The sequence below is a fragment of the Ruditapes philippinarum genome, unplaced genomic scaffold (assembly GCF_026571515.1).
Source record: "Ruditapes philippinarum isolate M1 unplaced genomic scaffold, ASM2657151v2 ctg1445_1_1_1_1, whole genome shotgun sequence".
Taxonomy (NCBI): domain Eukaryota; kingdom Metazoa; phylum Mollusca; class Bivalvia; order Venerida; family Veneridae; genus Ruditapes; species Ruditapes philippinarum.
Genome location: NW_026854427.1, coordinates 87,191 through 104,947, shown reverse-complemented (window position 1 = coordinate 104,947; position 17,757 = coordinate 87,191). Strand labels below are relative to the sequence as shown.

At 30.7% G+C, this 17,757-nt stretch overlaps 1 protein-coding gene and 1 long non-coding RNA gene across 2 annotated transcripts; both read left to right on the top strand.

The window, feature by feature from the left end:
* Positions 1–2,344: 2,344 nt before the first annotated feature.
* Positions 2,345–6,246, top strand: LOC132740112 (uncharacterized). Its single transcript, XR_009627106.1, has 3 exons — positions 2,345–2,476; positions 4,297–4,413; positions 6,069–6,246. It is a non-coding gene; the product is annotated as an uncharacterized LOC132740112 (long non-coding RNA).
* Positions 6,247–6,254: 8 nt separating this feature from the next.
* LOC132740111 (G-protein coupled receptor GRL101-like) lies at positions 6,255–16,714 on the top strand. Its single transcript, XM_060727966.1, has 7 exons — positions 6,255–6,614; positions 7,327–8,386; positions 8,796–9,325; positions 9,776–9,903; positions 11,327–11,375; positions 11,926–12,149; positions 13,780–16,714. Exons 2-7 carry the CDS (start codon positions 7,491–7,493, stop codon positions 13,906–13,908), a joined length of 1,956 nt encoding a protein of 651 aa, XP_060583949.1. The 5' UTR covers positions 6,255–6,614; positions 7,327–7,490; the 3' UTR covers positions 13,909–16,714.
* The last annotated feature ends 1,043 nt before the right edge of the window (positions 16,715–17,757 follow it).

Sequence of the window (17,757 nt, the reverse complement as noted above, 5' to 3'; positions counted from 1 at the left end):
GTCACCTTAAGAGAATTTCAGTATATTTCGGTAGCCTTCAGTAATTCGATATAAATAACTATACGTGCCTTTTTATTTAACCTCATCCACCGTAATATTAGAAATAATAAAAAAACAACTTAAAAACAATAAAAATACATGAAAATAAAGAATAATTGCATTAAGTCACATATTTAGTAAAATAAAAAACAGATAAATAAAATTAACATATTTCGGTTAAGAAACTTCTAGTAGATACATGTAGTTTATGTTCTAAAATAGAACAGTGATAATATTGAAAATAGCAACTTGTCAAAAATAAACTATATACATGTAATATGTTTAATATATAACAATCTTTGCTTTAAAATATACCAGAATAACATATATACCTGTTTTGCATGAAATCGGCGGCCATATTGGACGCCATCTTGATTTCTGAAGCGCTGTGAAAGCAAAGCTGTGTCTTTCACTTTCCCCAGTTATTTCCCTTTCATCTATCTTTAATTGGGGGTCCTGTATGGTTAACCTAATCTGGCAAGCTGAAGTTCTCTTACATTTATCCTATACATGTATATTTGTCTTCATTTCTGGTACATGAATACCTTCAATGGTCCTTCAACTTTTTTGTTGAGTAGGTGAATACTGACGTCAAGGTTATAGATACTTGTGTAAATACACGTTTGCTCGTACATACTAGTTTTAAAACGATATTCCATTAAGTTAAGTTATGTTGGTCCTTTACATTTTGCTTAAGATTTGGTTAACAGGGTTCAAGGTTTTTACATTTAGATATTTGATAAATTTCTATTTGTAAATATAATATTTATAAACTTCGTCACAAATCATAACATTGACATGCAAACCCATGGCTCTGTCTAGTTATAAAATCGTGTTTAGAATTTTTGCATTTTTTCTGTCAATAATTGAATAAATGATTGAAACTATTAACCTTATTGAACTTTTTTAAACCCAAAACAGGGAAAATCTATTGTTTGTCCTTGATTTTTGTTGTTGTATAAAAGACAGTTGAATCACGTCATGTCTTATTGTATTTATATCATTATACTTTACCAATGGAAAACAGAACTGAAAAACGAAATGAAGTTGTTCGTCTGTCTGTATATCTAGCTCACATTTTGGAATCGTTTGTGAAAGTGAATATTGCATGAACTTTGTGAATATTAAAATCAATTATAACAAAGGAAAAGATTCGTTAGTGTGTTTTTAAGCTTAAGATTTATCAATTTGCATAAAAATTCTGTGGAAACAAGAAAATAAAATAGATACTTTCGAAACTAATCATTTTAATGACTAACAAACGACTTTGAAAATGTAAAATGGAATAATACAATGCTGTAATGTCAGTTTAACCTCAAACGAATGTTTATTTTGATAATGCTTTATTTATTTGGCTCTGTATGATTATATTTAAATGTATCAAATCATAGTTACTTATATGCTGAGGAGCGTGTTGAAATGTGTTGAGAATCTAGATATTTGTACAGTATAAATAACTGAAAAAGTGTTCAATATTTTTCCTTATTTCTTTTCTAACGATTGATTTGGATGTGTTATGAACGGCCAAAAGTAAACATTGACTGGTTTCTAATTCTCTTTGCTTAATTCAAAATTTAAAGTTTAATTTCACATTGAAAACAATATTTCATCATATTTCATCACTAATTAACAGCATAACGGCTAATACAGACACGTTTGAAATACACTTTAACCAGGCTGAATTGAAATTGACTTACTACGACACTTTCGATATTGCAAATAACAGAATTACGTTTGGGCCATTAAAGTGCTATAAAGGTATGTTTAACACAAAAAAGATAATATATATGACAAAAAATGAGTTTGAGTTTTAAATTATTTTTTAATTTTCCAAATTGCAATGTTTCAAATTTATTAGGATAAAATGGTTCGGGAAAGTGTATGTACGTTGTTACTTGAAATTTACAATATTTTTCATTGCAGACAAGGATCACATTTTTTTAAGGCATAAGTAAATTGTCAAAGTCTGGATCTATTATAAGAACACTATTTTATGAATATTTTACCAAAATGGTATTAAAATTTATAACAATAGTACTGTTTGGTCAATACAATGGCTTCCTTCAATGCTATTCCTCTAGCGCAATGATAGCTGGCGAATAGTTTAACCCTCATTGCAGGGATTCTTTAAGATCTATTAAGTATTTAATACTATATGTTTAATTACTTAATTGTGACGGGTCTTTGACCAGTTGCATAACCATTCTGATAATGTGATTTGATTCATTGTAGTTAAAATATCTTCATGAAATAATAAGAATAGTTTAATCAATATAGATGACCTTACTAAATTCTATTGTAGAAAGTAATCGCAGTGTACCAATATCATGCGGTTATGGAATTAGGAAGGTCAGTGAAGAGTGGCGATGTCTGTATGATGTTGATGACGAATTTAATGAAGCAGGATGCATCACATTAAATCACCTTGACAATTGCAGTGAGACCAAAATAGAAATAAAAATCTTTATCTAACATTAAAAATTATGCTTAAAAATACTGTTTGTAAACCCGCTGAAAGTTTGGTATCTCATATGTTAATTAACACTCTGATTTATTTGCAACTTTCAATCGTTTAAGGGTCCATGCTTTAATTTTTATTTCTCAAAATATTGTCATTTTTTGAAGTACTTTTATTGAATAGTTTTCAAAAATTGACACGTAAAACAAATACCTGTATCTTCTTGTTCTTCTGGGTTTGTTTTATTTTACTTTTCTTAATACACAGTTATGGTGATTTAGTACTATGTATGGAAGTTGAAATACTACTGTAACAGTATCCTTACATATTTATACTACTTCTATAAAAAGTATTCCACATTTAGCACAATTTGTTTTCATGTGAAACATGTAAATCATGTAGCATGCTTTAAAACTATTATTAAAGCATTATAAAACTTATATTTCTCCTTTTAAGAAATAAACATTTAGAAGTCTGAATCATCTTGACAATTGCAATGAGAAAAAAATAAGAAAAAATATCAAAGACTAAAGTAAAAAGATATTCAAAACATATAGTTGTACTTCTGACATTGTTATTCCGTCTGTCCCTAGTTTTCGTGTCCGGCCTGTCTGAACCGATGGAAGGACATTGAAACTTCTAAGATAAAATGTTGACGATATTAAGACAATGTGCACAGCATATGTCTGACCTTCTTCGGGACGATGTCAAGCTTAGTCATTCTGTATGAATTTTAAAATTATGTGCCCGCTCTGTATATTTTAAACATATAGAAAGAAATCAAAAGGTTTTGGGCGAAATACTACTTGTAATAAAACACGAACAGAAAACGTGTTCAGGCTGCCTAAGATCAAAATTGGTTCTGCTGTGGGGTTACTTGATTTATATAGACTTATATAGGAAAACATATTTAAATTTCATGATGTGAATGTCTAGAGGTTAGATTTTTTAGCACTGCAGCATTCGTTTGTTGACCTTCACCAAACTGATATGATTCATGCTCCTTGGTTCAATATTTGTAATCTTTAACAATGAAAGTATTAGGCCTAGAGTTTAGTTATTGGACATGTAACATAACTTCGCTGGCTTTTACAAAACTGGTATTGATCATGCCACTTGGGTTAATACTCGCAACGCTTCTTAATACAGTCTTGAAAATTAACCAAAAACCACATTTCAGTCTTACTTTGTGGAACTATAATGCCTAAAGATGATGTTAAGCATTATCATATGAATCTTTACAAAACTGATATTAGACATGCCCCTAGGTCAATACTGGCCTATCCGAGAGTCACTTGATATACATGTACATTTATATTGGAAAAACACATCTAAGTCAAAATGTGTGAAAATACTAAGCCAAGAGATAAGATACTTAGTAATAAGCAGCAAATTGTAGATTTCTACAAAAGTTATATTATTCTTCACCGTCAGACGAAAATTGGCCTTGACCCGTGAGTCACTAGCTTTATGAAGACCAAGGTATATGAAAACTCATCTTTTGTTTCTGTTTAAAATTATGCCTGTTTTATATATGTATAACACAGCTTGGTAGGATTCTAAAAACCACGCACATCGAGTAAACATGCCTCCACCTTGGAGGTCAAACGAGAAACGGACGCCTTAATCATCTTAAATTATGATTTTGTATATACCCATTTGGGGTAAATGTCTCTCAAACTCAATTGGTTGTAATGAAATGTTTTTTCTCATTTTTACTGATATAATTTTCATAATTTTATGTTAAATTCAACATTATTTTATTTTGATTTTCGTTTCACATTTGAATGTTTTTTCAGCTGATTATGTTTGTCCAGACCAATATGTGAAGTGTCCAAAAAGTTACTGTATTCTTCAACATAAAGTTTGCGATGGACACATGGACTGTCCGAACGGGGAGGACGAGCAAAATTGCTGTAATTTTGTTATAATTTAAGATTTAGAAATATAATGGAATAATTTGTCTTTAATGTGTTACGGTATTAGAAAAAAAGAATGAAATGCCTATTCACAAAATGTAAACTGAAACAACAAATGCAGATGATGCAATTCACAATTTTATATATTAACACGTTTTTTTCTTGACTAGCGGTTGTATTTGATGTCAAATGAAAATCTTTATAATAACATGTAACGCCGATGATAAGATTTTTTAAATCAATTCTGGAGGTTAAAAACAATTAAGTAGACATTATGTTTACTGTTCTTTTACAATTAAGTGGACATTACGTTCACTTTCCATAACCGATTAAGCTGGCGAAATATTTTATATATTTAAGATGACTATAAGTTACCTGACTTTTGTTTTGAAATTAACCGACAGAAATACCTTACAAAATAAACCATTTTTGCATGTCAGCCCCAAGCTTATTTTGTATTATACCTTTCGGAGGGTACGAGGTAATTAATGTTACTAAATTGACAGCCATTACATACTGTTACTTTCCCGTTTTGAAGGGCCATATGTGATTCTTTATATGCTTTATTATTTTACCAATATACTGATTCGAATGTCTAACTTTTAACTGAGCAAATACCTAAAATGTGTAATTTTACGTCTTTAGTGACTAACAAATTGAAAACGATGTCATTTTTATAGTCGGTCTGACAACTATGTTTTTACCGTTTTATTTTAATTTGCTATGCACGTTACCATATTTTATCCATTGGAGTCGTTTAATTTTATGTAAGAAAATATAACGAAACTCTGAAAATACAAGAACAAATATTTGATGGTCTGATAGAAAGACTCTGTTGTAAATTTACAAACTGATATATTGTTAGTTACGGATTATCAATATTCATCCATGAATACATATACTTATTGTCTCTTTATTATATAAACTCTAATGTTAATGCCACATAAACTTATCAGTGATAAATCATAATTAAAAAGACAGGTGTGCTATGTATTTTCTTATTATTTCTTTGATTAAATTTTTAATTATTACAATAGTAAGTGTGTCTCTACATTAGCTTCTTCTTCATTGTGTCTTTTCTAAGTTTCCTTTAGTTGTACCATTTCTTAGTTTAGTTGCTGGCTGACATGTCGGTTTTGCTAGGTTACATTGGGACTGCGTTTTACTTTTTTCACTTCTGATTCATTTTTAATTAAACTTACTCCTAAGCATTGTTATTTCTAGTTATATACGATTTAGCATCGCCTTATATTAATTAATCTTACATTTCTATGCAATAACACAGACTGGTGTTAAACTTCATTGATCTTTTCTCAGATAATTAGTGGACGTTAGAACACGTAGCTTTTTATGAGTTTTTGTTTTCATCGGGTTTTTCACGGTAAAGGTCATATGGTGTACTTTTTAGCTATTCAACCTGAGGAAGTCTTCAGGTGTCCTTCCGTAAATTATATCAGGTACGAACGGCACCTGAGTAGAACCACCAACGTTCCGTGAGCTAGCTGGATAGTTTCGTCACATGAAAAAAATCCAAAATGTTTGAACAGTTTTAATTTTGCCTTTATATCTATATAAAAACTACCGAAAACGTCCTATAAGGTCGCGAATAATACTATTCACAATCAGTAATACAGCTTTAAACTATTTTCCAGGGTGTCAGGAAGACGAAAATACGTTTTTGATTTTTCTTGATATGTTTTCTGGCGCCAAACAAAAACAAAGAGCTTGCAAACTAGCCGGTCAGTTATACTCTAAGGGTCGAACTGTTATGTTCATTTCATACCGAACTGACATTATGCTGGCATTCTATGGACAAATTATTCGTTCGAAAGCTGGACACTGTTTATTTCATGATAGAAATCGTTTTGAAGTGTATGTAAATGATAATTACCTTCAGAATCTATCATGGTTTATACATGATCTAAAACCATTTCACGACGTCTGGAACAGTACAAAAGCAAAAGCAGTTATATGGATTACAAGTGCGTGGTTAAATTATGATGAGCAGACATTTTCTAACTACGTAAAGTTGGTACTAGAAGGTTATGGCAGCAACGTTACTGTATACAATTTACGTGAAGAGCCAACAATACAAACCAATATACAAATTGTTTCGTCAGCAGTGACAGAAATACTTGTTCGTAATTGGGAAATTGTCAATTTAATAGGACCATGGTTTTTCAAAAATGAATGCACAGGTAAGGCAATATATTAAGATCTGTCCTGACACTTTTTCATTAAGCAAACTATGAACTACATCTAGAAACAGTGTAAGCAGTGTTGAATAATCTTACTAGATATACAAACATACATAGATAACAATTTCAGTGGTATACTGAAAATATTTATTACACCAATCCCTTAAAATATTTTTAAAGAATTTGTTGAGCATTATTTGTCTCCTGGTAAACTTCATATCAAATCAGATTTTTTCTGCCGACCATAAATGTCGCGAATCTAAAAAAATTTAAAACATTAGATAAAAAATGGTAAGTCTTTGCCAAAAATGTCATTTGATCTATTTTCAAATCAATCTTGATACATGCAAAAGGGTTATACCAACACAAATTCAACCATATTGGATAATGGCAATTTTCCATGTAACCGTTTCCGTGCACGACAACCCGACTATTGGACATAAGATCGACTTCCGTTAATTTCCCAAATGGGCGGGTCTCCTCGGGACGGATATTCCGGTCCGAACCGCAACATATGACAGATATTATTAGTCTAGCGTTATAGCAAATTAAAGGCAAGAACTTATATCATAGCCCTAAATATATTTTTTGGTCAGAAACATAACAAGTTGTTTGTGAACAGATCAGTTAGAACACTGGTATCGATCTACCATAGTCTGTTAAATTACTCGTTTTTCCAGTATATAATCGCATCTAAAAATTATACTTTCAGATATTAGAAATACTTCTTGCGCAGGTGGATACAAATGCCTTGGTAGCAGAGTGTGTTTGAAATTAGACCAGATTTGTGACGGAAATAGAAATTGTCCAAACGAGGATGACGAAGCGTATTGCGATTTCCACTGCCCACCTTCTTGTTTTTGTGGCCTGCTTACAATGAAATGTGAAGAAAATAGTAACACGAGCACAACCATACATGACTTGAACATTCATTACTCTACAAGAATGCTTGATTTAAGCCATACCAGTACATTTGGAAAGGACTTTCTGTTGTTATATTTTATTGACATACCTTTTCGTTACCTTTATTTTTTAAATGTTTCACATTGTAAAATTTCAGCATTATCTGACACGTACTTTTTTCGTATGACAAATTTACGTACATTGGATTTATCACATAATCAAATTCCACGACTTAAGAGATATACATTTTCTAATTTAACGCGTTTAACCAACTTGTTTCTGCACGGAAACGCCTTGCTGTCTTACATTGAACCAGAAACATTTCATGGCCTTAAGATAAGATCATTAGATTTAACAGGTTGTAGTATATTCACCATTTCAAGGAATACGTTTGCAGGTCTAATACTGGATAACGTTGATATTTCATTTAACTATGTAGACAAAGTAGAAGACCAAGCTTTCAATGAATTAACAACAAGGCAATTGAAACTTCAAGGAAATCCAATAAGTGTGTTTTCTAAAAAGATGTTTGATGGATTACAGTCAGTAGAACTGTTGCATACTCCAGCATTTAAGTTTTGTTGTATCCGACCTTTGTATCTTAGGGAAGATTTATGTCTTCCTTACCAAGACGAGTTCTCTTCTTGTGCAGACTTGATGCGGCACCCGATATTACAAGTGCTTCTTTGGGTGATCGGCAGCTTGGCGTTACTAGGCAACATTGCGTCGTTTGTATACAGAATGCATTTCGATAGGTATCGACTGAAGATTGGTTATGGTATATTTGTCACAAATCTAGCAATATCTGACTTGTTAATGGGAATTTATATGCTGATAATTGCTTTGGCTGATAATATATTTCGAGGCAGGTAAGTATATTTATAAATTAACATTGCAAATAGAACGACTAGAATAATATAAATGCTAAAATCTACGCATTTCGTTCATAATGCCATTCTTTTTAATAAATTTTCTAACAAAAAATAGTTTATAATTGAGTGAGTCAGTATTTCATATTAAAAATTCATCATTACTTGAATTCTGAAGTGCCGGACGGCTTGTGTGTTTAAAAGATTTGTCTCTTCTAATAAATAAAGGTGGTAATAAAGAATTGCATCAACTGGCTGTTTTCCTCTTTGTTCTGCGCATTTCAACGCACAAGTGAAATCTATCAGACTCTACGAAAGTTTGTTTTTATTTTCTCTTTGAACCGATTCAAATGTATTCCTTATATAAAATTTAGCACCATCTGTACCTAGCCATCCATTTTTTTTCTAGATACATAGAAGCCGACACATATTGGCGTTCAAGCAATTGGTGCAGACTTGCTGGTGTATTGTCAACGCTTTCATCCGAAGCAAGCGTCTTTTTTGTCGCCCTGATTACCATAGATCGGATTCTTGTTATCAAATTTCCGTTTGGAAACGTTCGTATTACTTCTCAAAAGGCAGTCGTGATATCCGTTATAATATGGGTATTTGCAGCGTTTCTTTCAATCTTGCCATTAATATATGTAGACTATTTCAGTGACGGATTCTATAGTAAATCAGCAGTTTGTCTTGCCTTGCCATTAACTCGTGACAGGCCCCCTGGATGGATTTATTCCTTCAGCGTTTTTGTCATCTTCAATTTCGCAATGTTTGTCCTGATAGCTCTTGGACAGCTACTCATTTACACAGAAGTAAGAAATCAAACAAAAATATCCAGGAGAATGAATGTCAGCCGAAAAAACGACTTAATTGTAGCGAGGAACTTGCTGTTACTTGTTTCAACTGACTTTTTATGCTGGTTTCCAATCGGAGTTATGGGTAACTTAAAAAGAAGATGATTCTAATCTATAAAATATCACATATTATTTAACCAAATAAAATATGGCACTAGTTGTATGTAAAATATTCATCAGATCTTTTTATATTTTTTTTTCATACAAGTTCACGTATTTTTTACTTAATGAACATCCATGTACTTTATACGAAGACTTTTGTCGAAATCAGGCTCAAAAAATAATAATATAGTATTTTCAAATTTGTCTTTTTCGAATAAATATGAAAAAGACTAGAATTCGCGTATATATATTCCTTTGTTATTAAAATTTGTGGATTTTTGTTTGTTTTCATGTATTCATAATTCTTAATTTTAAAATATGACTTTTTTATTGAATAAGAATAGGAAAAGAACTATTTCATTTTGTTATTTATCTGGATTTTAATTTCCTTTCTTGAATTCTTATTTGTAGATTTTCATTTCTTAATTTTCAGGGTTGGTTGCATTGAACGGAAACACTGTGCCAGGTGACGTTTACGCATGGACGGCTGTGTTGGTGCTGCCAGTAAACTCCGCATTAAATCCATTTCTGTATACACTTACAGCAATCATGAACAAGAAGGTCATTATCTTATTATATAAATTATAATATATTCTTTAAGTGTCATTAAAGATTACAAAATTTCTTGCTGCATTTTGATTCACCTCTAATCGAAGGGATATCGGCCAAAATTCCCGCGGCTGATAAATGGTAATGGTTCGGCCGCGAGAAATTGTATTTTCTGCCCAGTATTAAATAATGTTTGCGTTTGCGGTTTTATAATTTATTCAAAATTGATCTTTTTATGTAGATGAAGAATCATGCCTGCTGAAAAGGCTCGAACAAAAATCCTAGAATGATAACATTGCTTAAAACAATGGATTCGATAACAAGAAATTTGGGACATTACCCTTATAATAAACGATTATGAAGAACAATTAACCGTTTGCAGTCACTAAAAAAGCTAGTATGAAAGTATCTAAATGAAAAGCAAATAATTCTTTTTCCGACACAAATCAAAATCATGCTGAATAATTTATAGGCCCATCACACCTAAAAATGTAAATATAGTAACAATATATGTTACGATTAGAAATTTATATATTAACAGAACCATCTGTGATTACCGTTGTATTTGGCAATTTGTGCAGTTATTGCGATTAAGCATTGAAGTGAAAATACTAATTTCGGTATATTTTGCTATATTATAGACAAATAATTTCGCATATTTAGCTATTTCTCCAAGTCAACCATTATATTCATGCTAGTCCGTTTAAAAAAAGAAAGAAAAACATTTAATTAGTTTCTGAGGCCTAATGTGCCATTGAAGGAAATCACAGGAAGTTATCGTGGGATACTCGCGGCCGAATCATGATTAGATGTGTGTCAAAGACACCTATTTCACTGATTGCCTCACAATTTTAATGAGGCGATTAAAACAAATCAAAATGCCGGTTCTACACGATGTTCGGTATAACGAACAAATTGCGGCAACCAATATTATAATATAAATTCAACTGTGACAAATCAATATTTAAAATGCGAACGATTTCTATCAAATAAGCATAGAAAGTTATGTTATATAATAAAAAGCACTGACTGTTTAAAATGCACAATGACAGTCGCGAAAACAAATGGTTGAAAGAAAAAATATCGCCAGTGTTAACCCTGTGCAGTTCATCTTTCCATTCTGACAAAACATTTTATCATTTTTGCGAACATTTCAAAATATATCCAAACTAAGCAACGAGTACTGACCACATTAAGAAGACAGGGTTAATAATGTCTATGACATATATGTTGTAATTAACATCTGTTTACACTGAAAACATTTTTTATGGTTAAGGACACTTTCATAATTTTGTGTCAAAATTACATTGAACCATGAATATGCTGCTGAAAAAGGAATGTACAAAACATGCCTGGTTCCATGAAAAGAGCGTACATTTATATAACTTTTTAACCTCTTAACTGGTGCTGATAGAGATTTTATTGTTGTTTACAGTCGTTTAATCCGAACATAGACGAACAAAAACATGAAAACTTTAAAAAAGGTAAGGAACGATGATTTTAATGCTTAATATTTCTGATGAATAACCGGGTAAGAACTTAAAATTGAATAAAAAATATGATAAACAAGATCAACAAGGAAATGAGGTGTTCAATGAACGTAATCCCAAACGACCAAGCAAGAAGAACCAGCGGCAAGGAGTTCTGGAGAACCCCAAACAAAATAGAACAGGCCGCAAGGCAGAGCACAGATCACACAAATGATATAAAGAAGAAGCAATATAAGAATGCAAAACCAAGAGTCTAATGTTTGTGTTTTCTTAATGATATATTTAAATTAACAACCATAGACATATTTTTGTTTGCAATCATGAATTTTAGCGAGGACATATTTTGAGCTTTATGCACATAAACAGTTGATCCGCGCACACTTTAGTTGGAAATTATATAACAGAGTCTGCAGTTCTCTTGTAATTTTGTTGTGATAAATGTTTATGAGGGATCACTTTGTTTCCAGATTTTTTTTACAAAATTCTATATAGTTTCAATGTGCAGGTCGTTTATTAACCTCTTGTTTCATCCCTTTTATCACAGAGTCTGCAATTTCGTTTATGCGAATCCTTTCGCACTTTTCTCCTAGCCGAAAATTTCGATATGATATTGACCTGTCATACATGCTATGTAAAAGACCACTGCGGATACAAGAAGTGCTACTGATTGCCAGAGATCTTGCAAAAGGTCTTTCGGTCCTGCATAATGAAGATTTAGTCGTGCATGATATGAAGTGTAAAACAGTGGGAATAAAAATTTCCTACGACGTAAGTATCTTTGTTTTTATGTCCTCCTTGATTAATACCTTTATTTCAATATTTTAATTGTTGCATTATTGTTTTTATTTACCACTTATTAGGTTAATCTACTGCATATCTTAAATCTGGCCATTTCTAGTTTCTAAATCTGGTCACAGTCTCTTGTACATGTTGTAAGTGTGAAGAATCTGAATAACAAATGGCAAAGGTTTAGCTTACAACAATATAGAGATTCGTCAGATTTCACGGTCGTGCAAGCTGGACTTGTACTGTTCTGGCGGCAAAGGTTCATCTCTTTCTTTTATCCTGTAGATTAAATATAAATAGACTAATAATCATTTTCAGTAATGATGTATGCGATGATTACCGAATGAAATCCTATGCTGTCATGAGTTTATTCATAAAAGGAATAACATAACCGTTGTATTAAAGCCTTTAATCGATTAATAAACACAATCCTGTAGCGTCACTACCTTAAAGGGCATTATGAACACAATAAAATGTTACATGTATGTTATTCATTAAGTGTAATAGTTAACCTAAGTATTCAAAAGTATTCATATACAAGTTGAAAATGCAAATATAAATGTTGAAAAACTTAAAAAAGGCATTATGAGGAATAGAATAAAATGTTACATGTAGCTTATTCATTAAGTGTAATAGTTATCCTAAGTATACATATACAAGTTGAAATTGCAAATTCTAATGTTTAAAACTATAAGTATTATTATAATGACCTGAAATAGCCTACAAGTAACCTGTGCTCAAAATGAATAGAGAACAGTTAGAATTAATATTACGCATCAATTTAGATTGATAACTCGCATGCAAATAAATAAAAATCAGTTTTAATTAGATAAGTTAACACAAGCTGCACAAAATATTGTGAAGGCAATTACAACTTTCTTAATATACAACAGATAAAACCTGTGAAATAGAAAATCCACATTAATTCATTATTTAAGAATAATTAAAAGATAGTAATATCTAAATAGAATGAAACTTTTTGGCTGAAGCGAACGTTACAAAGGTAATCTTGGGCACATGTTCAAAGATATCACCACCACTCCGACACGATCAGAAAAAAAGTTTTATGCTGGCATTTTAATATCAAAAGTAGGCTACTTTATTGTTTGAATCTGGAAAACCTTGAGTACATTTATTAATACGATTAATATGCATAAACTTGATGCCCTGATACTAAAACTCGTATGCCTTGACCGTATTATCGGACTAATAGAAATAATAAATATAATTGTTTTTGTCTCAGGCGCAAATTACATTTATCATCATTTTTCTTCTTCCTTCTTCCATTTTATGGTTCATAGATAACTTACTTACATGTTTCGTTAAAACATGTCACATTGTGTAACTTTCAATATAAATAATGGCCTAACATGACGAATATCGTAAGATAATTCGAGTTCTAGTCATTATGCCTGTGTTGATAGAACGAAAAAGGCGATTTTAGTTTATATTTTGAACATTAAACTGATAGATATTTGTTTGTTGGCCTTTGCTCTATTTAATTTGACAATTACTTTTTATTTTCTTGTGTTAAGGGAGAAAAAATAAACAAAAGTATTGTGCTGTTGATTGCATTGCTTTTGGTCTACTTCCATCGGTCTTTTTGTTTCAGATGGTAAGAAAAGCATACTTCAACCAACTCCCCAAAGTACTAAAACACAACAGAGAGAAATCAGAGGACATGTACCAGTTTGGACATTTGATGAAAGAGTGTAGCAAGAGCATCAAAGTACTTGAATAAATCTAATTGTTCATATTTTAATGAACTTAAAATGAAAATGGTGGCGGACCATCTCCTAACAGGGATTGTAGAAAATTAATGTAGGATTTGTTTTAACTGAACTTGTTTTTACTGAACTTGAAAACAACTTATCATGAAACGCTTTCTACTGGACTTTTAGATAATTTTGTGTCAGAATATATTTAATATATTTAATTTGACTTATGAAGACTTATGATGGAACGGTTTAAAATTGGACTTGTCCAAATCCGTTAGACATCATGAAAAAATGGTCGATTAATCCGTATTTTTTTGAAAACTTTTTTTCAAATATAGGGATATTTGTCTTGTCGTCCATTACTTTATTTAAGTCTGGTGCCTACAGGAACATTGATTCTTGTATTGTTTAGGATCGTATACCGCTTACTAGTATATATGAGTGTGGATAACAATATTCCCTTGCATTGTATTTCATAAAGAGACCGAACGAAGCCAACTCTATAACTGCTTTGCTTTGTTTTTATAACAAAGGGAAGTCTTCTTTCAAGTTTTTTGTATTTAAATATCAATCACTTCAAGAAAAATTAAAATTGTTGAAAGTTATAGTTTTACCTTGTCTTTGTTTCATTTTGAGAAACAAGTTATCAGAGATTGTTGAATTGTAGAAATAAATGACAGAACATTTTACTAAACATTGGAAATGTAAGGATCAATTATTTCTTCACTGTTTTAACATTTTTGTTGTTGTTGTTCTGTTGTTTTTTTACTTTAATATTTAGATGAGGATTTATTACTTTATCCTTGTAGTTTTGTGATCTCGTATTGTGCTTTTTGTTATTTTCTTGTCAGGTGGAATTAATATTAAGAAAATGATCAATTGTTTTGTCATGCATTGCTTTATTTAAATCAAAAATGAAAAATAAATTGTAATTTGTTTGCATATATTGTTATCTTGAAATAATTTTGACATTATATATTTTGTAATGTTGAATTATTAAGTAAAATTGTATATGATTTAACATCTGGCCACTTTGATTATTATAAAACATTGATAAACTCAAACCTGGATGAAAACTTTAAATGGACATGACCTTCATTTAGTCTATTAAAAAGCAACATTTATTCATTTAAGGAAAATAACAAAGATATACTGACTGAATAGCGAATGGTGCAGATCACGGTTTCTTTATTTCACGATTTTTGAACCAATTGTAATGTTCACTATTCTGTATGTGTGTGTTTTTTAAACTGATTGGCAGTTATTATTATGAATCATTGTTCAATTTTTGTTTGTTGCTGTACCAGAAATGCATTAAATTATTGTGTGTTCAATCTATATGTCTATATTATGTTGTATTGGTGTATTGGAAAGTAAAGTTATTGTGCTGAAAACATGAAATAATTTATTGGTGTTATTGCAATGATAATTGTTTATAATAATATTGAAATTTTCACTCTATTTATCCCTCTATGTTTGAAACAATTGTTGAGTTTTTGATGTGATGTAATAGCATATGATGTAATGTACCCGTTATTTATAAGTAGAATCATACAAAGGATGCCCGGTTAACAATAATGTAAATATTGGCATACAAGATAAATTTTCCGGTCTTAATATAAAACATAAATTATTATCGCTAATTTATACTTCTGCGTTTTAGTAACGTTAACTTTCATGCGACAGTCATGGCGTATATAATGCCTATGAATTTATCGAATTTGATTGGTTTAAATCTTGAATACGATGCTTTATATAGCGTGAAGATTCGAAGCGCACACAATCTACAAATTACAATGTATTTTTAAACGCGTGCGCATAAAATGTATTATTACGTTTTGTTTTTATGGCATGTTTTTCGATTTAAATATCATAACATCAAAAGAAAGGTTAACAGTTACACCGCTATAATAACTTTATACTTAAATAACTTTTTATTGCGCAGCGTTCGCGAAACAGTTGAAAACCTTCACCCCCCCTCCCCGTCAATAAATAAAATAAAAAGTGAAACCCCATATGTACGATTGTATTTCTTTGCAAAATGGCCGAAGTAATGTTATTGTGCAGGGGAAAATGTAATGAACAATTTTTACTTCATCTGTTTATTCATTAACACTGAAGTTATGCATTTTTATAACACTTGTTGAGTTTTAAATACGAAATTTCATAATTATGAAACCGTGTACTTGTATTAATTTACAAGAATCATAGAAATGTGTACTGTCTTAAAGACATATAACTAGCCATAGCACGTCTATAATAAAGGTATTTTGAACATTTAAATGCTTTCAATCTATGTAGATCAAAGGATGTTAACGTGGCCTTTAAGAAAAGGTTTCTTATGTCAACAAGTGTTATCGTTTAAATTATATTATTAACATAACCGCTGAATATCACATCATATTCAATGGCTCACGAGTCAATATGTCTGTAATTCGTGGCCTTTCTATTATTTATATACACGGCTGTTGAAAATTAAAGATTTCTTTTTCTTTTTTAATCAATCAAATCTAAAATCAAATAAATCAATTATGCAGGCGTATGAATTTATAATAACGTCTTCTTACAGCCTATACAGGTTCGTATTATATATAGAAGATATTTGATTTTTTCAGTGTGTGATCGAAAATTTATTTCACGAGTGACCCTCAGAATTTAAATATTCACGAGTGTCGTAACCACGAGTTAAAATATTTAAAATCTGATGGTCACGAGTGAAATAAAAGCGTATAACAATGCCAACAGTGCTTTGATTTTGTATTGATTTTGTTTTGAATTGTAGTGTTTTTTTCCTAATTATAATCAGTATATTATGTATCTTTTTCTTAAATAAATGTATATTGTGTTACACTGAACGTCACATTTTTGTACTTTCATTTCTTGGAGGGTAAATAATACCTTGAGAGGAAAATCTTAACCTAACATAAGATACTATTCAACAGCTCACACTCACACTCATCCCCAGTGTTCTTTTTGTATTATTCTGCAAAAAAATCATATTTGTACATGCATATAAATATCTTTTAGAAATCTTGGAAAAAAAGAAGAGATTTATGATTACGTCTTCATTTGTCAATAATGAATTGAATTTCTGGATACTAGGCCAAGAACATGATAATTAGGAAAGCAACGATATCTGATTTCTCTATAGAAGGGACACACTAACAGAAAACAATACTCATTTTCAACTACATTCATGTTACAACGAAAACAAATTCGTTCAGGTCTTGGAATATTCCTGTGTCTACCTTCCCCTATCAGTAATTTATGAACAGAACATCTAAATCGACATAGAGAAGTACATAATTTGAATTAATATTATAGAACAAATATTTTTTAGCAACATGTTCATTTTTAAATATGCAATATGTTTTTAATCTAGGTAAATTGTTAATTTTACTTTGACATGGTTTGAAGTATTGATCTTTTATTCGTGCTATTAAAATATGAAGTTGATCATTTGTAACACATTGATTATTCCATAAAAACGGAAAACCTAAATCATTTAACAAATCCTGTACATCACTGGACCACTTGTTTAATAAAACATCATTATCATTTTTCATACTATCAATTCTATAAGTAAGTGTGTCGTTATGTTTAAGAGTTCTGTACCAAAATGTCAATATCCTTATCTTTCTATATACAATTAATGGACATCTTCCTAATTCTTCCTAATTCTTCATACACTGTTGTATTTACAGTATGTTGCTTTCACCTAACATCTGTTGCAAAAATTTCAAATGTACTCTTTCAATCTAATTAATTTCAAATGAACTCTTTCAAAATAACTTATCTAGTTTATTTTTTAAAGTCTCATCAATGTACATACATACAAGTTACAATCAATATATTCACAGTCATAATAAAGA